Below are 25,186 nucleotides of genomic sequence, written 5' to 3' on the forward strand. Positions count from 1 at the left end.
CTGGAGAATCCGCTGTCTTATCCTGCAAACTGGGTGACATCACTCAGATTTCATGGCAGAGGAGGACGAAGGAGAAGCCTGTAAATGACAATTTCTATGTAATTGAATCCACAAATAAACCTCGTTTTGTCAATGGAGAGGATGACCGCTTTAAATTTCTTTGGAATTTTGGAGCTAAAGATGGAACTATCCAGTTATCCAACATCGCATTGAAGGATGAAGGAAGTTACACGTGCATATTCACTTTGTTCCCCAGTGGAAATGTCAGAAAATAAATCTTTCTTGTTCCCTTCTTAGTGCCTCCAGCCATAAGCCTGAAAGAGGACGTGCTTATTTTGGGAGACAAAGAGGCTCGCATCGCGAGCTGCGTGGCTGCAGGGTCCAAGCCGCTTCCAGTGGTGAAGTGGAACACCACTGGTCTTGGAGAAGAAGTGAGGATTACAACCAACACCACTCAGCATGAGAACGGGACAACCACCGCAGTTAGCTCGCTGTTTGGAACACCTACCATGGACATCAACGGTGGTTCGGTCCAGTGTGTCGTCACCTCTGAAGCTCTGAGGGAGGAAGAAATCCGGAACTTAACCATACAGCTCAACTGTGAGTGTACATGTTCTTCCCTGCATAAGCAGTAGTTTCTGTTTTTTAGGTTTCAAAATTGTGGGGAGAAAAGTATTCATCTTGTCTCTGAGATGCTGAAGATGAGTCTGCTGAAGGTTTCTGGTTAAATCTTGAAGGAAATGAACCATCCTCATCAATTTACTCAAGTTGACTAAGTTAACTACTTAAACTAGGCATTTGACTGTGAGCGATAGGTTCTTGGTGGTGGCATGTATCATCAGTGCTGTGGCACCAGGTGTTGGACGGGATCAAGGCTGAACAGGGAGAAAACTGGAACATATCACAGTGACGTTGGCATTACACTCAGTACAAGAGAGACGCACCGCATGACTTGTTTGGAGCCGTGCAAAAGTTGTATGGAACAACTCAAATGTGTGCGTTTGCTCATGCAAGCACACACTGGTACAGAACGTCTCGTTTGTTATTATCTACACAAACAATCCGACATGTGATTGAGCCACGGACCTTCACAGATGACTGCTCGGGGAGTTCATGATGACACCGCCCCGTGACAGCCACGCTATCACGGGGCGGTGCAGTAGGCTCTAAAGATTTTGCGACCTATGTCCAGGTGTCTTCATTGTCTTTTTGCCTTTGCCTTTCTTGCCTGGCTTTAATGGAGCATACCCTTTTGCGAGTATTTTTTTAAAGACGTAATTGGGTAAGTTGCACAATTCGTAGACAAAGACGTAACAGAGATCATTTAGCGTAGTCTCCAAGATGAACAAAATCCTCAAAAGCTGTTCAGTCTAAAGCAGACAGCAGGAGGATTTTGTCTTGGAGATATTTCTAATCGAAGTTCACGGTCAAAGTTAACTGATTAAAACACTGTCCATTTGGTCAAATATTTTCCTATTTGCACATAGACTTTACTCTCTTAAGAAAGCATGGCTAAGGACAATTTTGTTCATGATGAAATGTATATTTTTTTTTTTGTTAACACTAGGCCCACGTTTAAATTGACACGTAGCTGCGTCTCAGATGAGTTTAATCAAAATGCCCGACAATGTTGTTTTTCATCTTAAATTCAGTGGAGTTGCCTAAAATTTGCTCCAGGGGCCATAAAATGGAACTGAATTGTTTTTCTTCCAATGAATGGCTTATTGCTGCATCTGTTCTGTTGGTATTTTAGGAGCAAATGTGTAGTTCTGTTAAGTTTTTCTTATGTTCTTGCAGGAGCACAAATGGTGCTCTAAATCTCAGTGTTGAGTGCAGAACATTGTCAGGAAGCAGCTAAATAAAGTAAGAAATGCCAAGATTTTTTACTGGATTTCAAGGATGTGGACGAAAACATCAAATTCATACTGCTGACTTGATACCTCAAATGTTGTTAGATTGTTACATTAATTTGTCCGGGGAAAACGTATCTCGATGGCTTGGAAACGATGCCCTCAGATGGTGTTCCCCTTGTGTTTATATGGACCTGAGGTTCACACACCTTTGAGATTCATTCTGCTGACATGTCGCATCACAACATGAAAGTCCTGAGATATGTATCCTGCTCATCTTAGTTATAGCACGTTTCTGAATCCTAAAACACGAGGGGGAACGGGAGAATTCACAGGAGTAACAGTGTTCTATGGCCTTGTTTCCAGCTATCAGGATGTGTTTCCCCTGTGGTAATGGATATATTAAGATGCAGGAGGAAGAAAGTTCCAGAATTTATACTTTGAAGTTACTAGTCAGCTGTGTGAATTTGATACATGTATGAGCCTCAAGGGTCACATTGAGACACAGGAGGATGAACATTTTTCGAATGCAACATTGTAGAAGACAATTTTGGGTCTTTCTCAACGGAGAAACAGACCTTGACGCTGCACCTGACACTGCTGCTGCTTCCTCTCATTATCCCTCCTCCTTCTCGCTCTTCTTCTATTCTTTATTAACAAGATCACCATTTTAACTCAGTTTTACAAACACGAATGTCGTTTTTGCCTAATTTCTCCCAATATGGAATGTATTCAGGAATAAAATGCACTTTTAAAAAACAAAGCAAAATGCCCAAGCCACACAAAAAACCTGCACTCTTTTATCTTTGTACATCTGTGGAGGAATGGTGTGTTTCTACACATTAAAAGTGAACATAAATCACTCAGTTGTCAAGCTATTTTCACGCGGTTTGTTTGTCAAACGCCAGACATGACAAACAGACACAGATAGAATGAAAATAACACAGAAAACGTTCAGGTGTATTCATTTCTTTATTGAAAGAGCCTATATAAAATATTCAAATTAGCATTTCCATTTTAACCGACTAGCATTCAAGCTTGTATTTCAGCATGCTATTTCTCTTTGTGCGCTCCGGACTCTCCACTCCAGCTAGAACTTCACTAAGTCTGGCCTTTAGAACAGTGGGAGAAGCAGGCAAAGCATAATTGTGGTCCTAGTGGAAAGAGGGATGGAAATATATAGTAAAGTTTATAACTCATCACTCACTGATGTAGCTGGCCCACATTTTTAACTCCATCCCTCAGTCCCACTGTTTGCACCCTGGATATGAGCTAAACTGTCTAACTGACATTACACTCTACAGTATGTTTTAATGTGCACTCGTGTGTATTTCAGTGTGTCTAAAATGAGCGGCAGAGAGCAAATGCGATACAGGTTTTAATATGACCAAGTCCTTAATGCTGTCATGTCTTTGAAAATATTACATGTAGATACTCACAACATTAGAATTGGGTTCAGCTTCAGGGAAATGCTGAGGCAAGTCCACTGGAAGAAAACCAGCATTTAAAAAATATCCAAGCACTGTGTGTCATAGCTACATGTGTGACGTTTTTTAACAAATCAATACGTTTGAAAATCGGTCCAAAATTAAGCGCATAATTTTACTTTAAAATTGAGGAGTGCCTCTTTCCTTCGTTAGTTCATGCATCGCTGCCTCTGCTAGCCCTGTACCAAGATGGCGGCGCTGCTTCTTCTTCTTCTTCTTCTTCTTCTTCTGCTGCTGCTACTACAACTTCTTCTTCTACTGCTACTACAACTTCTTCTTCTTCTTCTGTTGGCTCTAGGGCAGACTGGACTCTGTGGTGACTCACACTCCCTCCAGTGGCATAAAGCGATAGAACAGTAAAGTGGATTGACATAACAGTTCCTGTTATGTGTTCAGAGGCAGAACGCTGCGAGCTCTTCTTAAACAATTTAGCTTGGATCATGGATTCTGCATACTTTTGATTTTTGTTTTGTTTTGTTTTCCCCCCATCAACCATGATCCAGTTTTTGTTTCCTTTTTTCTAACCCACTCTCGTCGTCTCTGACTGCTTTCCTGCCTCTGAACCGTCCCTCCTCTTTAAACCTCTCAGCCTCTGCTATGAAAAATACTTTCACCTTCTATCATGTTTATGACTCAGCACAACGCCTTTGTGCCTGGAGCCAAAACTTTCCCGTGTTCTGCAATGTTCAACAGTCTGCTTTTGTGCTTTTACCATCTCCATCTTGTGTCATACCGTAGGATCATCAAATTCATCTGAGGTGTTTCTAACTAATTCATACTGGAATCATCTCAATGTAGCTGCACCATTTTTTACTGAAAGCTGTCATTGTGAACATTATCTGTCAAATAGACACCTTTGTTTCTAGCAGTCTAGATTTCAAACCAACACAATTTGCATGCGTCTTGTTTGAACTTAAGGCAGGAATGATGTTTGGTTTTGTTCTTTGCAGGCATCTTAGCCTGGCTTTAAGACCAGTTTTGTGCACAGTTGATGCACTTTTTTTGCCAGCAGTCAGCCTTAAACTTTTTGTTCTCTGAACAGCATATTGAATAATCCACCAGAGTGATTATTACACAACCAGTAACCGACCAGCAGATGGTGACAGTTATGCGGCACATCGCAGCAAAAAGAATACTATTTGTAAAGTAGTCACTGGAGCTTTAAAGTGTGTACATACTTTTCTCATAAAAAATGCGCGCATGTGCAATGTGTTCAGATGGTTAAAAAAAAAACTCAACCAAAACACTCCCCTTCTGCTTTTCTCTCCTTTAAATGTTCTGCCAGTCCTGTTGTTGAAAATATGCCTTGTTGACATACTCTCACAAGGCTTTCAAAACAGATTTATTATGGCAGCCTTGTGGAGAAAGAAGCAGCCTTTACTTAACCCCTCCCAAAAAAAAAAACATTCCAGTCCCTCCAGTAATGCCATCTTTGTTTTGCTTTGCATTGCCCAGGCTGTGACATAATGCACATGCTACTTGAGCTCCTTTTGACAGTTCTATTTTTATTTAAACAGAGCTTTAGAAAACAGAAACCACCTTCACATCAGATCACACCGCCTCTGTCTTGCAGAACTTTCAGGAACCTCAAGGCTTTTTGTGACTGTACTGAATTTATTTTTGAACAGTCAGTCTGTAAAGTGAGAAATTAATAATAATAAAAAAAAAATTGGGCTTTTTAAATGGGAACAGAGAGGAGAGAGAGAGAGGGTAGGGAAGGCAGAGTCAGTTAGAGGGGCCGGACAAAGCTAAGCACTTACCTCTGCCTGCTTCCAGGTAGGAAAAGAGGGCAGGAGCAGGAGAAGACTCTATGGCTTATTCATTTGTGGAATACCTTCCTTGGAGTCAGGGTGGTCAGATGGTTCCTCTACAACACATCATGGGCTGTGAAAAATACCAACAACTTGTTGCACCACTAATGGAGAATCTCTGGTTGGTAACCCCACCTTTGATGATGGAGATGCTGCAGGATTTGCTGTTTGAATGCCATTCGAGCATGACTGATGTTCTCCTACAGCTTATCAAACAGGCTGTTCTCCAGTAGCAAATAGCACATTGCTAAAAAGTTTATAATGAAAATATGAAGGCTGCCAGAAGTGGAGGCAGGACAAGGCACACTAGCAGATTCAGCAGACAAAACGAAGGAATTTACGAAGGAAAGAGGTGCTCCTCAATCTTAAAGTAGAATTATTTGGTGAATTTTGGACCGATTTCCAAACGTATTGACGTTTTTAACTTGTTAAAAAACGTCGCACATAGCTATGATACAGGGTGCTTGGATATTTTAAATATACTAAATATATTATTGAATATACTATTTACATAAATAGTAAATATACTATTTAGCCATTTGTCTTGCAAACGGCTGATATTGGCTGAACTTGTGCAGTAAATAGGGGGTAAATGTATGAGAGGAACCCTAAGATAAACTCTGTGTTTATTGTAAGCTTGGCTGTTGGCTGCAATGTAACCTATTATCCAAATAAATCAATGTTTACTATTTGGATATTTCGAGGTGCAATGAAAAAATATTTGAAACCACAACAGGCACCTAAAGAGCCTGCTCACAAGAGTCAACTTCAGCTGAATTCTGTTTTTTTTTTTAATTGCCTTTTAATGTGGTGATGTTAGTGCTATTTTATAGTTTAAGATAGACTTTTTTTTTGCACATTATGTTCATCGTTTTTTAAATATTTTCAGTTTTTCTTTGCACTGATAATATCATCATCCGTATTATTTAAAAGGTTTAGGTGTCTGTGTGGGTGTGGGTGTGGGTGTGTATTTGGGGGGTGGCGACTCTCCCTGGAGCGCCATATTATCCAGAGCCGGCCCTTAGCGTGAGTATCTACATGTAATGATACATGCTGTTGTGTTTAATGTCACCGTCACTTAGACAGTTTAGCTTATGTCCAGGGTGCAAACAGGGACGCAATTAAGAATGTGGACCAGCTGATGATTTATCTGCTTCCATCCCTCTACGTGCCACCTCACCTTTTTTTACGTATGACGTACTTTCTTTTTTGTCTGCCGTGGTGCAGAGAATTCATGGCTACTGGACAGCTCCCTGGTTTTTCACGATGCTGCTCTTTTGGATGTTCACACTAATCCCGAGCAGTTGGTCTCAAGGTTAGTTCATTTCTCCCCGTCCTCGCTACATGCTGTGTTCTGTGAAGCTGGAATTTACGTCTTAAGATTAATTTCGAACGGAACCCTCGCGGGGTGAAATAGTTTTTATATTCGTCATTCGCCTAATTATCCGGCGTAGTAACTAATAGCGTCATGAAAACCGCACCAATCACCCTCCATATGGTATCATTTTGTACAGAAAACTAAGACTAAAATTTCACAGGCTTTATCAACTCACCAAAATAACGAAGTCTGGCGAAAGAGAAAAGTAACCGCGCTGAGTGAATATGCATTTTTGTGCCTTACGGCAGACCGAGCGCTAAGGGACCATCGACAAAATGCAACTATTTTTTATTTGTTGCTATTTTTAACAACTCACCATAAACTTATGTAATGAACATGCAACCACTTCTGATGTGTTTGTGAACTCACTATATAACTTTCACAACCACTTAATATACAGGTGGGAAAAAAATTAGGCAGAATATGTGGTCATTGTGCATATTTCCTTCATATTTTAGACTTTTATTTTTTAATAACTCAGTTTTTTTTTGTTTTTTTTTTACATATGGACACCAAACTCACTTCTGATGAACTCATTGTTCAGGTCCCACACCCTTTATTATCAAGGAATACCTTTCAAGAGTTTTTAAAGGGCATAAGTAATCACTGTATATAATTCACTCATATGTAAGGCTTTTATTTTGTAATAGCTCTCTTGTTTTTATAGATATCGACAACAAACCACTTCTGATGTGTTCCAGAAAGTTTTCAAAATAAGTCGCACATATGACTTATGCATTTGTGTATATTTAATCGCGAACCAACGAACCGAGCCAAAGAAAGTGTAACACTTATTATAGCCCTTAGAAAAAAGGAGTTTTTTGGTCAAATATTACCAAATCTAAATTATAAGAGAGATGAGTACTCTTTTGTCCACCTGTGCCAAAATAGATCTGCCCTATGCTGGCTTTGTCTCCAGCGGCAACGCAAATGGAGATCATCCTTTGAGAAGACACCTGGGGGAATATTTGGCTGTGCAGTCATCACCAGCAGATGATTCGGGGTCAAGGCCTCCAGATCATTGGGGTCATTTGAGGTTGTTGTTATCTGTTGTTGTCTGTCGTTGATGATACTTTCTACTTCACGTAAGAGTGTCTGTTGTCCCTCGTTGTCCAATATCTGCTGCTTTAACAGGGAACTCAGAACTTTCCTGACTCTCATTTGACGCTCTCAGGCACCTCTGTGGTGGGACATGGCAGGAGTGTTAAATATCCATTTAACTCCTCTTCTCAACATAGATTGTGGAACATCCTTTGTGGCATGCTAAACACTTGCGTGTTTTGCTGAACACTCCCTGCACTGTGTCATTTTGTAACAATCCTTCCTCAGATGACTTCTTGTGACGCAGCCAAAGTCCTTATGTGACCAGTCATCTGATATTCTCTCTGTAGGAGTCTGTTCCTTTATCTCCTCACAGACCTCTACGTGGCTCTTTTTACAGGACATGCAGGGGCTCTGCAAAGCATCATCTGGTTTGACATTTGACTTTCAGAATACTTTAGGAAGGTTATTTCAAGTATGTAACTATGGGACTGGATAGTGCAGCGGTAAGATGTTACTGGACACCGCTTCTTTACAGTATTCGTGTAATTTGTTAAAAGATTCTTAGCCCGATTCTTTCATTGAAAGCCCAAGAACAAGCTGGAGTCCTGACGCTTATGTAAATTTAACCAGTTTACCAGTTAATTTGGTTCATAAAGATGGCATTTGCTTATCTGCGATCATCATTTTCTTATTAGTCATTTACAGTCCATAAAAGATTTTCATGAGGCTGAACATGTTTTTTTCAAAGACGTGGCGGTTTGATACTCTTGTAATTTTGCCACTATAGTGTTATAAGATTTTGAGTCATAATAACTGATTGCGTTTTCTTATTTCTGCAGCGCTGGTGACTGATGGACGTGCAACCGGGGTATCTGGAGAATCCGCTGTCTTATCCTGCAAACTGGGTGACACCACCGAGACCCTCACTCAGATTTCATGGCAGAGGAGGACGAAGGAGAAGCCTGTGAATGACAATTTCTATATAATCGAATCCACAAATAAACCTCGTTTTGTCAATGGAGAGGATGACCGCTTTAAATTTCTTGGGAATTTTGGAGCTAAAGATGGAACTATCCAGTTATCCAACATCGCGTTGAAGGATGAAGGAAGTTACACATGCATATTCACTTTGTTCCCCAGTGGGAATTTCAGATCAGAAATCCCATTGACAGTGCTCGGTACGAAACGAGGTTTTGAAAATGTTCTGGACATTGTGCTGCTGTGATGTTTCACTTTCTTTTTTGCATGTTGACTTTCTTGTGCCCTTCTTAGTGCCTCCAGCCATAAGCCTGAAAGAGGACGTGCTTATTTTGGGAGACAAAGAGGCTCGCATCGCGAGCTGCGTGGCTGCAGGGTCCAAGCCGCTTCCAGTGGTGAAGTGGAACACCACTGGTCTTGGAGAAGAAGTGAGGATTACAACCAACACCACTCAGCATGAGAACGGGACAACCACCGCAGTTAGCTCGCTGTTTGGAACACCTACCATGGACATCAACGGTGGTTCGGTCCAGTGTGTCGTCACCTCTGAAGCTCTGAGGGGGGAAGAAATCCGGAACTTAACCATACAGCTCAACTGTGAGTGTACATGTTCTTCCCTGCATAAGCAGTAGTTTCTGTTTTTTAGGTTTCAAAATTGTATTTCAAAAAGTATTCATCTTGTCTCTGAGATGCTGAAGATGAGTCTGCTGAAGGTTTTTGGTTAAATCTTGAAGGAAATGAACCGTCCTCATCAATTTACTCAAGTTGACTACTTAAACTAGGCATTTGACTCCTTGAACACTTCTGTAACACAGTTCTGAAAAATTAACCTGCAAAATCTGTAGCTAACAACATGTCAAAGAAAAAAGATGTACAATTTTAGTCACTTATACCCACAAAAAAACAAGCGGCTCGTGTAATGCTGTGGCCATAGATTGGGGGCCAGTTTTCTCCCTCGCCTCTTTGTCTAACTGGTCCAAAGGCCCTCTTGGGGGACGCAACAGCAGTGGGGCTTTTTCTTCGCTGTAGAGGGTTCTTTTGAGGGTGTTGTACCCTTCTGCGAGTTGCCTGGGCCGGTTTATCCGCTGCATGCACTGTAGCTGTGAAGTAGTTGATAAACTCTGATGGTGGTGGTTTCCAAGAAGCTTATCGCTCTTGCAACTCTTCTCCTGGTAGAACTTCGACTTTCTTTAGATTTTTTATCATGAATGAGTTGCTTTTATTTTCCAATTTTTTTTCCTCCTTCTTGTTAGCCGCGCCATTTAGCACAATGTTGTTGAATCTTTTCTGTAATCAGTTTCTTAAAGCACTATGTTTATGTGGCATGTCTCATTTGAGTTTTGTGTCCTCCAGAAACGTATATTTGCAGTTGTGGGTGCAAATGAACGCCTTTTCCGCAGATCCCAGGATGTTCTGCAGCGTCCCCATGACTCTGACGCAGATAAAGTCGGACAAGGGCAGCATTGTTTCTGGAATAGCTGCAGTAGTTTAAATAGGGTGGATCTAAAAGTATTTTCATCCTTGTGAAATTTACTAATGTTGAAACTGGAAAACATGGTTTGAGTCCTGCCTTCCTGTGGGGCGAGAACCATGGAATGGGAAGCCATAGAGAAAAGCTTTTCCAAATAAGGAGTGGTGCTGCCACAGCATTTTCCAGATAAATCACCCCTCTCATTTTCTTATTCAGTTCACGGCGCAGGAAACCCCACAGGAAACACCTGCATTACTGTATTTTCAGTGTAGACTTTCATTTTTCAGTGCTTTCTTTGTGGGCTCAAAGACACCTGCTACTCTTAGCGGGTACTGTCCAAAATATGCATTCCAAAAATAAAGTAATAAAGTAAGGTGTGCTGGGAAATGTGCTTTCACACTGTCAAATATACTTAAACAGCACTTTTCGAGTCTATCTGAACACTTCAGCAACCTCACTCTACAAGCCACTTCTCACCCATTTACAGACTCAGACGTGTGCTCATTCAGAACATCAAGGCTACACAGTGTTTTGTTTTTACTATCAGTGCACATTCTCACACCGATAGACCCGTCTGAGGCAACGTTCAGTGTCTTCCCCAAGAACACGCAATCTGGAGTGGAACCAACGCCTAAATTCCAGCCACCCCCAATGTGCCGGTTTGATTGTGAGGTTACTTAATGATAGTGCAGTTTTTTATGGATCGCTTAGTGTTCCAGTTTCCAATTTCAACTGATGTTTTCCACTGTCCATCACATGACTGTCACACCCATGGGTTCATCTTTCCCAAGAAGAAGCTGCTTAATGCCTGCCAAGAGCATATCTTTGCTACAGTTTTATCTTCTTTTGCGGAAGACTTCCGATGATTTAGTTTCAGCGCGAAACGTTGTCGTCCGTCGCCCCCTTTTTCTTTTTTTTTTTGTCCTTTTCTATTGCAAGACTAAATGACAGAAGAGCATAACAAAAACAGCCATGAGACAGTAGATTGAGAGACATTTTTCCCTCGACAGTAATATTACCCGGAACAGGTACAGGAATAACGGCTTCAGGTAAAATGATCTTGATCATTGACACTGAGGCGGTGGCTGGTTTGTCGTTGCACACTTAGTACGAGCCATGTGCCGAGGGTTGTGACAGAGCCAAAAAAACGCTTCTAGTTCTTCTTTTAGAGCTTCTACAAAAAAAACCCAGAAGTCTGTCGCTTGTTTTTTTTAGCCCTATGGTTTGTTTTTGTATTTAGTTTTTGTTAGTTAGTTAGTTCTTGGTTATCCGGCTCTGCTGCATTTTTTGCTTTGATTTTTTTTTTCTTCTTCTTAATAGTCAGTTAAGTTTGCCATCGGCCTCCAGTCTCTCCTGATCCGCATTTGGGCTCTCTCCTCACCACCATCACGATTTGTAGCATTCTGCCTTATTCTTGGCAAGAAAATTCATACATTTTTACCGCAAATGGCTCGAACACTGCGTATTACTACAATTTTGAAGAAAAAAAAAAGAACTGTTCCTTTAAACAGGGGACATATTAAAATACAGCAGCTGATCTTTCAGCAAAGCAGTTGTACTGTTGGATGGATGAGTGATGAAAACGCCTGTTTCTTATATCTCTGGTGTGTTGCTCGTATCGTCACACATCCTGCATTATCTAGGATTCTATATAATAGACTAGAAGAGAAATGGAGAATAGAAAAATACGTGATTCATCCCCCGTGGGGGAAATTCAAATTGTCATGTAACTCAATTAAAATATTTACAATGATTGTAGATTAGAACAAAAATAATGATAATAATGAATAAATAAATGTGAGAAAAGCATGTCAGCAGTCACTGTCAAAAAGCCTGGCTCAGGAAGTGACTTCCTGAACCTCATGAGCCTCTCTGCAGCTGCCAGGGTGCTGTGGAGAGGAAGTTTCTTGTTCATAAACAAAGGATATAACTTCCTCCCCATCTGCTGCTCCATCACAGCACCGATGATAGAGTGGTCCAGTCCAGAGAGAATAATATTTCATTTTATTTAGTTATATATTAGGGAGATAATATTGTTATTATGTGTAATTTTGTCCCATGGCGGAGAAACTATGCAACAGTGGACGTCTGAGACTGAGTTTTGTAGGAATTGGGTGTAATAAGAAAAAATCCCGGATCCAACACCTGATTTTGGGTTTTGATTTTGAAATTAATTTATTGGATTTCATTGGATTATGATTGCAATGAATTGAACTCCAACTGGCTTGAAATGGCCTATATTATTTAAGTGCCTTGAGATGACATTTGTTATAATTTGGCGCTATATAAATAAAACTGAATTGTATTTGGATTGAGATCAAAAGAGAATAACTTCTAAATGGAACCAATGCCGCACCTCTGAAAAGGTTTTCTTGTAAATCTGTCCATAACCTTTTGATCCCTTTTAACTTCTTTATCCTCCTGAAAAAGAAACATGAAAATGAACAGACTGGGCAAAGCACAGAAGTAAAAAAAAAAAGACAAAAAAGAATACATTCCTATAATAAGGGCGAGGGCCTCGGTCATAGCAGACTAACAAAATGCGCTAAAATTACAGCCTCTGGGATAGTGATGTAATATTTAGTTTAGTGTACATTTCAAATACCTGCAAGCTTTGAGAGATGAGGAGGCTGTCAGGTCCAGGCAAGAATAGAATGGTGTCATAACTGGGATTGGTTGTCTGAAACCCAGCTTCATATTGATTATGTAGATAATTGTGTATGTATGTAGCTTATTATGCAGCTAATTAAAATGACTATTTAAAGCAAGTAAGAAAGGCCAAGATGTTTTGTTTTATCTATGGGATTTGAACCCAAACGTTCATGTTTCTGGAATAGCTGCAATAGTTTAAATAGGGTGGACCTGAAAGTATTTTCATCCTTGTGAAATTTACCAATGTTGAAACTGGAAAACATGCTTTGAGTCCTGCCTTCCTGTGGGGAGAGAACCATGCAATGGGAAGACATAGAGAAAAGCTTTTCAAAATAAGGAGTGTTGTTGCCACAGCATTTTCCATATAAATCACCCCTCTCATTTTCTTACTCAGTTCACAGCGATAAGGTTCTATCTCTGTTCAGCCCCACAGGAAACACTCGCATTACTGTATTTTCAGTGTAGACTTTCATTTTTCTGTCCATAACCTTTTGATCCCTTTTAACTTCTTTATCCTCCTGAAAAAGAAACATGAAAATGAACAGACTGGGCAAAGCACAGAAGTAAAAAAAAAGATGCGCTAAAAAAATGCGCTAAAATTACAGCCTCTGGGATAGTGATGTAATATTTAGTTTAGTGTACATTTCAAATACCTGCAAGCTTTGAGAGATGAGGAGGCTGTCAGGTCCAGGCAAGAGTAGAATGGTGTCATAACTGGGATTGGTTGTCTGAAACCCAGCTTCATATTGATTATGTAGATAATTGTGTATGTATGTAGCTTATTATGCAGCTAATTAAAATGACTATTTAAAGCAAGTAAGAAAGGCCAAGATGTTTTGTTTTATCTAAGGGATTTGAACCCAAACGTTCATGTTGGATATTAAACTGATGTCATTGGTATTCCCTCGACTGCAGGAATAACGGCTCGTTTGTTTTATTCGCAGTTCCACCTTTCGAAGTCCACATTTCTGAAGACCACACATCCAAAGACTCATTTGAATGCATCTCTAAAGCCCATCCCCCCGCCAGCATTACCTGGAGCAGGTATAGTAGTTTGAATAACGCCTTCAGATAGTTATTTTAATCATTTGCACTGAATGCATTGGCTGGTTTATCATTACACATCATCACAAACCATGTACAAGGGGTTGTGGCACGGCCGAGAGAAAATGTCGGTTATGTGCTTGGGCTTGAGTCGCAGAATGTAGTTACAATTTACCCAGTTAATGTGGGGGAGGAAAAAACTAATTTAAGAATCCAGTCATGTAGAACGGTTCTCAAAAGTGTTTTTTGTCTGCTTTAGCTGCAGTTGGTTAAGTTTAGTTACGAACCGAAGCTTTCAGATTCCATTTGTATAATGTGGTCAGATTATGATGGCAAACTCCGACAGCTGTGCCGGTTGATATGCGTTATCTCCAGAAACAGAGGTAGCAGTTAAAGGCCATATAAGGAAAAAACCAGAGACCGTTGGAAACAGGTGCAGACTGCAACGGTAGCTTATTTGGTACATTTAAACTGTGGAGGGGGAAAAAAAATTGTAGCCTTTTTGATATAACGTGATCCTCTTTGCAACAGTGCCTGCATCTTCATGTGACTGAGTAATGGTTGTCTGAGGTTATATTTAAGGGATTATTGCTGTGAAAAGATAAAACAAAATCTGAGTTTGTAGTAGCTATTAAAGTTGGAAATGTAGACATAAACATTTAAACCCAGACACAGGGATTATGTTGTCTTTAACATGGGAAAGAATTATTGCTTAAACAACCCACTGTCTAACCAGGCAGTTGCTATATGTATGGAATAATAACACAAAAACCTATCCTAAACCTGGGTGTGGCTGTCCTGTTTATGTCATGTTTAAACATGGCAATAAGAAAGGATTAAAGGATTGTTTCGCCAACATTGGCGGCGTGTTGAAGTCTGTGATGAGTTGCAACAGAGTGATGGCATCATTAGTGATGCATGGAAAAAAGTATCTTCGAGTTCACGCTTAAAGGCAAGAATAAACAAGTTACGATCGATTTTTAACAGTGGTGGGCCGCCAGGGCCAGCAGGGCCTAAACACTGTCAGAATCAACTTATATCTACAACCTAAATTGTAATATCTGTTCAATGAAATTGTATTAATTTGCTTCCAATAGTCTATTCTGTCTTTTTTGGAATGCTTGGCTGCACTGCTCCCCGTACATGTCTGTGGATTATCTATGTTTCATCGAAACAGATTTCAGTCTCTATGTGCTGCCAGGGTTAATCTAATCTGCCCATCAGAATCAGTAGTGCTGGCCTATCTTAATTATAAACTATATAGCAAGGGAACTTTGCTATTTTTCCGTCCTCTGATTGAACTTTTCAAGAAAAGCTGAGCATTGTGCATAGAAGTCGGCCAACCCCATCGTTAGACAGCATGTCTCAGCCAGGAAAAGGGTTCGTCCACCACTTTCAAACCAGTGCCAATGAATAGCACCACTGGTTTACCACAGTGCAAATTGTATTGCTGGAAATGCCTGCTGTTTACGAATTGTGCTCTACAAATAAACTTGCCTTGAGTCATCTGACTCATTGAAGTCTTCCCGCGTAAAGAGAGGAGGATGGATTTTGTCTATGAATCAATAATCAGGAACTCTTGTAAGTATTCTGTATTTTATTTACATGTATGAATATTTGATTATAAATGTAAATAGTTAAATACGCTGAACTGCTAATATACATGACAATGATAACAATTGTGTTCGCTCTCAATACGCGAAATGCGAAAAAATCAGAGGGAAACCTGCAGAAGACAGTCTTCTAACATAAGCGACACTCTCAAAATGTTTTAATGTTGCAGAATGAAGAAATTGTCTTGCATGGTGAAGAAATTAGTCTGAAAAGAGTGGTGCAATAGCTGTGAGGAACACACCAACAAAGCTCTGCGGTTCACTGGGTCCATGTCGATACTTACTTCGAGAGAAGCATTTTCTTGGCTTTCTGTCTGAGCTGATTGAGCAGAAAATGCAATAAATAGCTGATACCGCCCACACCATCCGGCGTAATCTCTCACGACTTCTATGCACAATGCTCAACATCCATCTCTGGAGTCCTGAATGGGATCATTACAGAGATGTAAAAGGAGTGATTTGGTAGAGAAACGTAATGTGTCGCACAGGTTATTGTTATATTTATGTAGGTTTTTATATACTTTTTTATTGTTATTGTTACAATGCAGTTTCAATACACATAAAGTCAATTGTCCTATTCTTCTGTGTCCTCATTTGACTGCAGCTGCATTAAATGAGGGGATATACAGGTAACTGCAGTTGTTTACTTAAATATTTAATGACCTTCTGTCTTCAGTGGCTTTGACCCTGAATTAATGGACACCTTTGCCACCCACAAGCAGAAGCAAGTTGTGACCCTGACAAATTACAACATTTCAGGTGAATAATAATAATAATAAAAACTAACATATTGGTATACATTTGGGGGCTGCACGGTGGTGTGGTAGTTAGCCCTGTCACCTCACAGCAAGAGGGTTCCAGGCTCAAATGGGGCCTTTCTGTGTGGAGTTCGCATGTTCTTCCCCGTGTATAAGTGGGTTCTCTCTGGGTACTCCGGCTTCCTCCCACCGCCAGCCTGTGTGGTTGTTGAATACATTTCTTTTGTTGTGTCTGTGTGGGCCTGTGATGGACTGGCGACTTCCCGCTCAATGACCGCTGGGATAGGCTCCAGCCCCCCCGCCACCTAACAGTTGTTTAAGGTGGGATAGAAAATGGATTAAATCATCCAGATGAGGTATCTATTTTTTCAGCCATACTGTAAACAACTATAAATGAAAATGAAAGTGAGAGTAAGATTAGGGGGGGAGTTTATGTTTTTTTTTTTTTAAAGGCTTCATATTTCCACATGAGTTTTTTTTATTTTACTTTTATTTTTCTCCCTTGTTTTTTGGCTTCCTTTGACTCCATACATAAGATTACATTTCGCATGATCTCCATTGGATGTGGAGGAGTTGCTGCAGCATACTGATGATGAGAAAGAATCTCACTCTTTGTTCTAGATCAGCAAGTATAATTGCAGTGTGGCAATGTGGATGATTCCTCATCTGTTGCAAGCGAGCATGAACATTTCGTCTACATTTTTGCCAACTGTTTTGTAAGTGAGGCTATGGTGAAAGTGTTGTCTCACCTCTTTTCCAGGTCAGGCCAGTCTTTGCCGCAGTCAGTCCGAACAGAGGGTGGAAGGTTGCATCTTTCGACCAAGACCTCTGATCTAACTGGCCTCTATCAGTGTGAAGCAAAGAACCCATATGGAAGAACAGATTCCCATCTCTATGTGTACATCTCTACAGGTGAGTCCTGTGGGATTTTGTCAGTGTTTGGAAGTAAGCTTTTGATGATTACTTTAATTCTGCTGTCATTACTAAAAGGGTTGCGTGGAATACTCCGGAGTTGTCAAAGTCAAATTTATTTGTATAACACATTTCATGTGCAAAACAATTCAAAGTGCTTTACATAAAATAAAAGCAGTGCAGCAGGGAGCAGAAAAATATGTAAAATAATATAAATAGAAATAAATAAAATGATTAAAATGAATTAAAACAAGCAACAGTCTCAATAAGTTAAAAGATACCAAACAGATTTCATGCATAGACACATGTTTTTAACCTGGATTTAAAAATGTCTACATTTGGTGACAGTTTAATCTCCACTGGCAGTTTGTTCCACTTGTTAGCTGCATAACAGCTGAATGCTGCTTCTCCGTGTTTAGTCTGGACTCTGGACTGGACCAGCTGACCTGAGTCCTTGGATTTAAGAGCTCTGCTGGGTTTATATTCTCTGAACATATCCCAGATGTATTTTGGGCCTAAACTATTCTGGGATTTGTAAACCATCAGTAGGCTTTTAAAATCTATTCTGTGACTGACTGGAAGCCAGAGTAAAGATTTTAAAACTGGTGCGATGTGTTCAGATGTCTTAATCCTGGTTAAAACTCTAGCAGCAGCGTTCTGGATGAGCTGCAGATGTTTGATGCTCTTTTTGGAAAGTCCAGTTAAAATACCAGTACAGTAATCAAGTCTACTGGAGATGAATGCATGGATGAGTTTCTCCTGGTCTTTTTGGGAGAGAAAACCTTTAATTCTGTTGATATTTCTGAGTTGGTAAAAAGCTGCCTTGGTGACAGCTTTGATGTGGCTGCTGAAAGTCAGATCTGAGTCTGTCAACACTGTAAGGGCCTGAGTCTCAAGGTATTTACCAATGCTGACCCTCTTCTCTTTGCTACCAAACAGAATGATCTCAGTTTTGTCTTAATTTAATTGTAGAAAATTATCTCTCATTTATCTCTGTTTATTTCCTCCAGACACTGACACATAAAGTAGTAGTAGTTGTTCACCACAGAGTTCACCACAGAGGCATCTAGAGTTCTCTTCTTTAGGAGTGGCTTTATGGCAGCTGTCTTTAGTGGCTTGGGAAAAATGCCTGATGCCAGTGAGCTGTTAACTATTTGTATGATATCACTTTCTACTGAGGTAAAACCAGTTTTTAAAAAGTCGGATGGTATTATGTCAAGAGTGCAAGTTGTTGATTTCAGATGCCGACCTGTTTCCTCTAGGATTTTTAAATCAGCAATATTAAATTGTGACATAACATCAGAGTTATTTCTAGGTCATAGAGACAGTTTTCTAGTTTTCTTGTTGGTCTGTGTGGCGTGAATGTTTTGTCTAATTATTTATGATTTTTTTGGCTAAAAAGGTTGGCAAATTCGTAGCATTTCTCAGTAGAGAGGAGGTCTGGGTTTAACTGTTTAGGAGGATTTGTGAGTTTTTGAACCATAGCAAACAGAGTTTGAGAATTGTTGTTAATCAGTTCAGATAAATGCAGCTGTCTGGCCTTGCACAGCTCATTTTTATAACTACACTTATACTTCATTTATACTGCTCATAGTGAATCAGAAGCTTTGTTTTCTTCCACTTACGTTCAGCTTTCCTGCATTCTCTTTTCAGGTTTTTGACCGTAGTGGTGTTTCTCCATGGTGTTTTCTGTTTGCTCAAGGTGCTCTTGATTCTTATCGGTGCAACAGCTTCCATTACATTCAAAACTCTTAAGCTGAAATGATCCAGCAGTCCGTCAACCGACTGTGCGCTCATTGTTGGTAACATAGCTATGGCCTCCCTAAACTGAGCACTTGTTTTCTCATTAATGTACCTCTTCCTAACTGAGAAACTGGTTGTTTGAACATTCTGAGTAATCAATAAATCAAATAAAATACAGAAATAGTCAGACAGTGCCGAATTAATAACCACAACTGAAGAAATATCAACACCTGTCGTGTTTGACAGCAGTAACAGTGCTGTAACAGTGCTGTAACAGTGCTCTCAGTTTACCAGAAACCCAATATTTTGATGTCAGACTCTTCTGTCTTTGACTTCTGTTTTTTGCTTTTCCATACCTATTATTCTTTTAAAAAACAGAATTTACTGAACTATGATCTCATTTGATTCAGGTAATTATTAAAAGCGATATTTCAGTACGCTGCTTTATGTCAAATCATTATTGAATCCACTGCAGTAAAGGAGAAGCTGCATTATGCCACCCTTCTGTCCGCCGTCTGACCTTGTCTGTCTTGCTCTCTTTTTCTGTTGACTCCTTGTCCGTCTGTTGAATCCTTGTCCCTCTTTCTTTCTGTCCCCCGCTATCTACTTCTTTCGCTCTGTGTAGTCTGTGTACTAAAACTAGAGAATTCATGATTTAATAAGCTGTATGAATTGATCTGTCGGTGTAGATGCTCAGTCCAGGTCAGTGTAATCCTAAGAGCTTGAATATGGGCAACTGGACTTCTTCCTGGTTCTTGAAGACGTTTCACCTCTCACCCAAAAGGCTTTTTCACTTCTTCTTCACACTTGCCGGGTTGTTAAGTGTTACTGAGCCACCTGATCTGTGTGAGAGTCGTTGTTCATCTGTCTGAGCGAGCATTTTTTGGTCACATGATCCATGGTAAAAATAGTTGTGAAACCACCTGAGGAGGAGAGACAATGCTTCATTGTAAGGGCCAGGAAGACGATGCCTGAGACTTCAACCCTTGTTGAAAGATGAAAGAACTGGTTGTTCATCACTTGCTGAAGATTACCGTCGTTCCCATTTATCAGATAAGTGAGAAAAACCTTCAGATGCTGGACACATCTTCTTTTGGTCTCAGTTTGATGATCAAACGGCATTATGGATACTTCTTTTTCTTGGTTTTTGAGGATGTTTCACCTCTCATCCAGAAGGCTTCTTCATGTCTTTACTTGTTGCCATTCACACTTGGCCGGTCACATTGTTTAGCAACGCTAACAAGTGTTTTGAGGCATGAAATGTACTGGGTGCACTTATTCACCCTCTTTGGATTACATGCAATGTCATGTGTTTGAGGCAAAAATGAAGTGTGAGTGCATAAAGGCACAGTGTTGCTAAAAATTGCTCTTGCATTTCTGATGAATGGGGCCACAGGAAAGCCAATGCTTGTTTAAACAAGCATTGGCTTTCCTGTGGCCCCATTCTGAGTGGTCTGAATCTCTAAACTTAAAGCGCCCTGACAGCCGTCTACGGTAGCAAAGACACTGATTACTCGTATATACTTCACACAGCCTCGCTTAAAACGAAAGATATTCACCAAAAAGTGTGTGAGTGAGTCGAATGTTGTCGAACCCCTTCAATCCAGGACACATGCATGAAAATGATAAGACAAGCATCCGCGGCCTCTTTTCCTGTCCATCACTTAAAAGATACAACATCAACTGGCTAATACAAGACATTGATTGAAGTATTCGCCTTTGTTCAGTTCTTGGGACTGAAAAATTGATGAATTAAGGTTTCTGTCATCCAACCTGACTGCGCTCTCCTTCTGATCAGTTTACTGAATTGTTTCAGGCTAAAGGTAACACAGAAAATGAATAATAATGCTTGTTCTACTAAAACGAACACTATTGTGATGAGCTGTATGACAGCACAGCACATCGTTTAAAGGGGGAAATAAGATTCAACTATACAGCATATACTCTACTGTAAGGTAATATAAAAAGCAGCACAAAAGTTCTGTCCAAAACAAAAGGAAAGGCAGGGATGTGGACCTTATGGAGATCAGCTGGGACAGGCTTGACCCTGCTCTTGAGGACATTTTCTTCCCTCGTCTGTATTTGGGAGCTGGCCATTGGACTGGTGTATTTTTATACTTTTTAATGGAGGGCATACAAACAGTGTTCCAGCAGTCTGAGGAAGGCAGGAGTACACGGGCACTAAAACTGCATTAAAATATTCCATGTTTGGTCAAACACATTCTTGCTTTGCCTAATTTCTTCTTTAAAAAAAAAAAAGAGGAGGGTTTTGGTTCAGTCCGTTCTGGGCAAAATACAGGCCACTTACATTCCACTCACTGCACTCTCATTCAACTGAGAGGTTAAACCTGTCTTGTAGAAGATTTGTGCTGTTTTAATTCCCTCAGGTCCTAACAATACAAGGGGGAACGTTTTTTAGAAAGGACAAACTTTACTGCATCATGCGTAATCTGGCAATGTGACATTTAAATCCCAAAGTCATTTTAAATAAAAAGGGAGGGGGGGGGCAACAAAAAAACTAACCGAACAGAATGAAGTCTGAAAACACCTGGTTTAAGTGACAGAAGTGTGTTGGTGTGAGGACAGCCTCTGACCGGATGCTTCTGTCTTGTGTCTTGCTTCCCTACAGAATGCTGCACGACCTGCTGGGTCTTATTTGGTCTTCTGCTCAGCATCAATCTTGTTGTGTTGGTGTGGATATGTTATAGATACTGGAAACGTCGGAGGTACTTGTAGCCCTACACCACTACCTATGAATACAGGATATGAGCACATATCGTGTCACAGTTTTCTTGCTCTGGTGTTTCATTGTGCAGAAGAAATGGCGCTGACTGTCGGCGGGATCCTCCCCCTGCACTGGCTGACAATTCAACTGAGGCAGTCCCACTAGCGGATGTAAACGTAAGATCTTTTTTTTTTTTAATTTCCCATGTTTTTTTGTCAAGCATCACAGTTGAAAAGATTTGATTTAATTTAATCATCTTGGCCATTTTAACTTTAGAATCTTTTTTTCTTTTTCTTTTCTTGTTATAATTTGTATGTTTCATGCTGCAGTTGTGTTCCTTTTTAGTGAAGTGTATATTTTCTTAATTTCCTGACAATCGGTGCAGATTATACTTTGTTAATCAGACATTTGAATTGTCTGTCTCAGGACTGAATGTGACAGATGCTGAAGCAACGAGGCTGACAACAATGGACTGGTCACGATGTCAAGTTTTGAAGTTATCATTTGAACCGAACAGGTCTACGTTTTAAGCATTCCGAGAAAGGGTTCAGAATGTGCTTGTTAACTAATTTATTATTTTATGTGCCGCTTGGCAGACTTCGTGGTTTTTTTTATTTATTTTTTATTTCACTGAACAAAGTATTTCACACTGATCAGAGTCTCCTGTTGGAGATACTTCTGTACATCTCTTTGCTACTGAATTTCCAGCTTTTGGACTGAAAAAGTTTCCTCTCAGTTCCGTTCATGATGCCATAATATATGGGATTAATTAGTATGTTGGTGCATGTATTGCCGATTGTTTTTATTTGCACGGCCAAACTGCCACACAAGCCCTGCATGTCGTTTATTCAACCCCATTTATAAGCACCGAAAAACACATTTCTTATTCTGTCAATCTTGATTTAAATGCCTGAATAAGATCAGGCTTTTTATACGAGCCTTTTCCTTTAGATGTGCGAAGCGACATCCTCATTACTTGCGAGCCTTTTGTTCACCTTACATTCACCAGCAGAATTGGACCTCTTGAACCACAAGACTTTGATACTGGTAACTTGCTGGCCACTTGCTAACATGTTCCTGTAAGACACAATGCCAATCATACTCCATCTCAATCAGCCTGAGCAGAAGCCTACTTTTAGTTTGACAACATAATGTGGGGGCAGTGGAACGAGGCACACAGACTCTTTACTGACAAGCCACAGGCGGCAGCCAGAGGAGTCGTGTTACAAAACTTACTTCAATAGTACAGCTCTGGATCACAGGAAGTCGGTTCAAAAGGGAGAGCCCAAATAAATGCCAAGACCCGGAAGGCACTCCCACTTAGTAAAGTGGTACTGATGGAAATTCTGATTAGGAGAGCCACTGAGAATATGGAAATAGAGTCTGAGAATAATTTATATTTTGTCTTAAGTATTCATTCAGCCATCTGTATTATTATAGTATATCATTATTAGATATGTGTCTTCATATTCCATATATTCATGCTTTAATTCCATATTCTCAAATACTTCTCTGCATTTTTGACATGTTCAAATCTTGTGCTATTCTTTTCATCTCCATGTTTAATAGGAATGATTTCCTAAATGGACTATTTCTTTATGCTTCAACCTTCATGGTTTATATAAGTGTGTTACAGTATGACTATTATTCCTTTACCATAATTAATTTATTCAAATTAGGGACAGACGTCGAGCAACTCGATTGTTTCATGGAAAAAACAACATCATCACAACCCTCACTATTAGCTTTGCTCATCTGCCTCACATGCTCTGTTGCTAAGGGAACAGCAACTGAAGTCTAAAGTAACATCAACAAAAAAAAAAGAAGTAGGACATAAAAGGTAAGTTGTGCTTATCTGCTGATCTGTATCGGTCCTGTTTAACAGCTGCGAACATGTGGGCTGCAAACAGCTGCGTCACCTGTTAAACTTGTGTAAACAGGATCTTGTCTGTTAATGGAAGAGTCAACTACTGTTAATGTTGATAATGAAAACCATAGAAACCTGCTGGCTGCCTTCTCAGACCATCTCAGACCCCCTCCCCCGCTTGAAACACAAAAGCATTCTTTCCAAAGTAACGATGTGCCTAGCGCTGGGACTTGCCATACCGAGGCTTCGGAAGTAATACAGGAAATGTTTAAGCAGACCAAACGGCTCTGGTGTGAAAGCGCCCTAAGAGCAATGACCAGATCTAAACACGGGACATAAAGCAGGGATTAAGGAAGCCAACTAAGGACATCAAACCAAAAGACCAAATGGTTAAACCACGAAATGACTAGAAACTCAAAGGATACAAAAAACAGAACAGGAAAACCTGTAAATGGATCATTCTGCACATCATCAGTGCCTTTGCTGAGAACTGGAACGTACAAATCCAGTGTTTATGGTGGTCAGAAAATAAGGTCTGGCCTGACAGTCTTAACTAGTGTTGTTTTTGGCGGCCTGTTTTAATTTTAGTCAAGCTGTCATTATAGTTACTGTAGACTTCACATTAAAGATTATATGGTGAGTACTCTATGTTAGAAGAATTAATCGCACACTTTTGTTACATGTTATTATACATGCCATGTTATTTTGATGATTAAAATGACAAAAGTTTGTGTAACTGTTCAGTTATAACCTTTTTTTTTCTAGTTCATTGATACATAACAATTCTTTAGAGTAATTTAAGGGTTCGATTGAATTCATAAATGGACATTTCAAACAAATCCAGGTTTAATAAAGATGCATGATGTAAATGATACACTGACAACATGTAATTAGAATAAGTTAGTCAATCTTTAAAGGAGAACTCCACTTTTATACATCAGTGTGTGTTAGCTGGAGAAGAACCTAATTACTGGTTTAAAAGAAATAAAACATTCTTGAGGTAAAGGGTTAAGCATCCGTTCACCAACTTTAGTACAGTCCCCACATTTGCTGTCTGTACAGTCCAGGTCATGTCAAAGTTTTTGCTTCCGTTAGTTATCTGCCGTTTAGAAATTGTTATAATGTTGAAAAAAAAAAAAAAAGATCTTTGTGTTTTTCTTTTGTGTCATTCAATTTCAATAGTTTGAATAGTTTCTGTGTTGTTGTTTTTTTTTTCCTTTTTATTATTTTCACTTAAAAGTGCATGATTGCTTAATGTCTTACTCTTCAACGTTTGCATTTTTTGCATTTTGGATTGTTACTTTGTTACCCGTGTTGTGCTCTTTAAGCCTTTAAAGTAAAGCTGAAATGAAAGAAAACGCCTCGGTGCATGCACGTATTCTTAATGTCTAGCACCTATTGCCCTTGCCTGCTGATTGACAGCGTGATATCATGGGTGAACAGACCAAATGGCTTATCACCGTTACAAGTGGGTAGCGGGGGGGGGGGGGGGAGGAAGTCGCACCTATCACAGCTCAGCTAGTTTTAAACACAGAACCGGAAACCTGACTGTTTCTGTGAAGGTGGTGTAATGAAAGAAGTTGACATGTTAACTTGATTTGCATTAGCTTGGTTTAACCAGAAATAATCTGTACAGATTAGTACTGGAAATTAATAGCAGGGACACCTTCACACATTTTCCTTTAATAACTTGTCTGCTGTGAGTCATTTCAGTCAAAAAACTGCAGTATTAAAGAACCTTTTTATTTTTAGTGACTTTTATGTCTGTACTCTCACTACCTAGTTTATGTATCTATCCCCTTCTCTTTACTGAACATTTATCTGTGTCTAAATATAGAATAATATTTAGAATG

At 39.9% G+C, this 25,186-nt stretch overlaps 1 protein-coding gene across 1 annotated transcript; it reads left to right on the forward strand.

Annotated features, from left to right (window-relative positions):
* Positions 1–283: 283 nt before the first annotated feature.
* LOC140319340 (nectin-3) lies at positions 284–23,583 on the forward strand. The gene is made up of 8 exons (XM_072396940.1): positions 284–600; positions 8,410–8,748; positions 8,843–9,145; positions 13,616–13,715; positions 16,847–16,998; positions 21,371–21,467; positions 21,558–21,642; positions 21,893–23,583. The coding sequence occupies exons 1-8, from the start codon at positions 510–512 to the stop codon at positions 21,896–21,898; spliced, it is 1,173 nt and encodes a 390-aa protein (XP_072253041.1). The 5' UTR covers positions 284–509; the 3' UTR covers positions 21,899–23,583.
* The last annotated feature ends 1,603 nt before the right edge of the window (positions 23,584–25,186 follow it).

Source organism: Leuresthes tenuis, unplaced genomic scaffold (assembly GCF_036924035.1).
Source record: "Leuresthes tenuis unplaced genomic scaffold, fLeuTen1.0.hap1 SCAF_12, whole genome shotgun sequence".
NCBI lineage: Eukaryota > Metazoa > Chordata > Actinopteri > Atheriniformes > Atherinopsidae > Leuresthes > Leuresthes tenuis.

Excerpts from the sequence above, each read along its gene's own strand:
- LOC140319340 (XM_072396940.1), top strand. The coding sequence starts at position 510 with ATGGACATCAACGGTGGTTCGGTCCAGTGTGTCGTCACCTCTGAAGCT. Across the intron at positions 9,146-13,615 it reads CTTAACCATACAGCTCAACT|TTCCACCTTTCGAAGTCCAC; the intron begins GTGAGTGTACAT and ends TTTTATTCGCAG. Across the intron at positions 21,468-21,557 it reads AGATACTGGAAACGTCGGAG|AAGAAATGGCGCTGACTGTC; the intron begins GTACTTGTAGCC and ends TTCATTGTGCAG.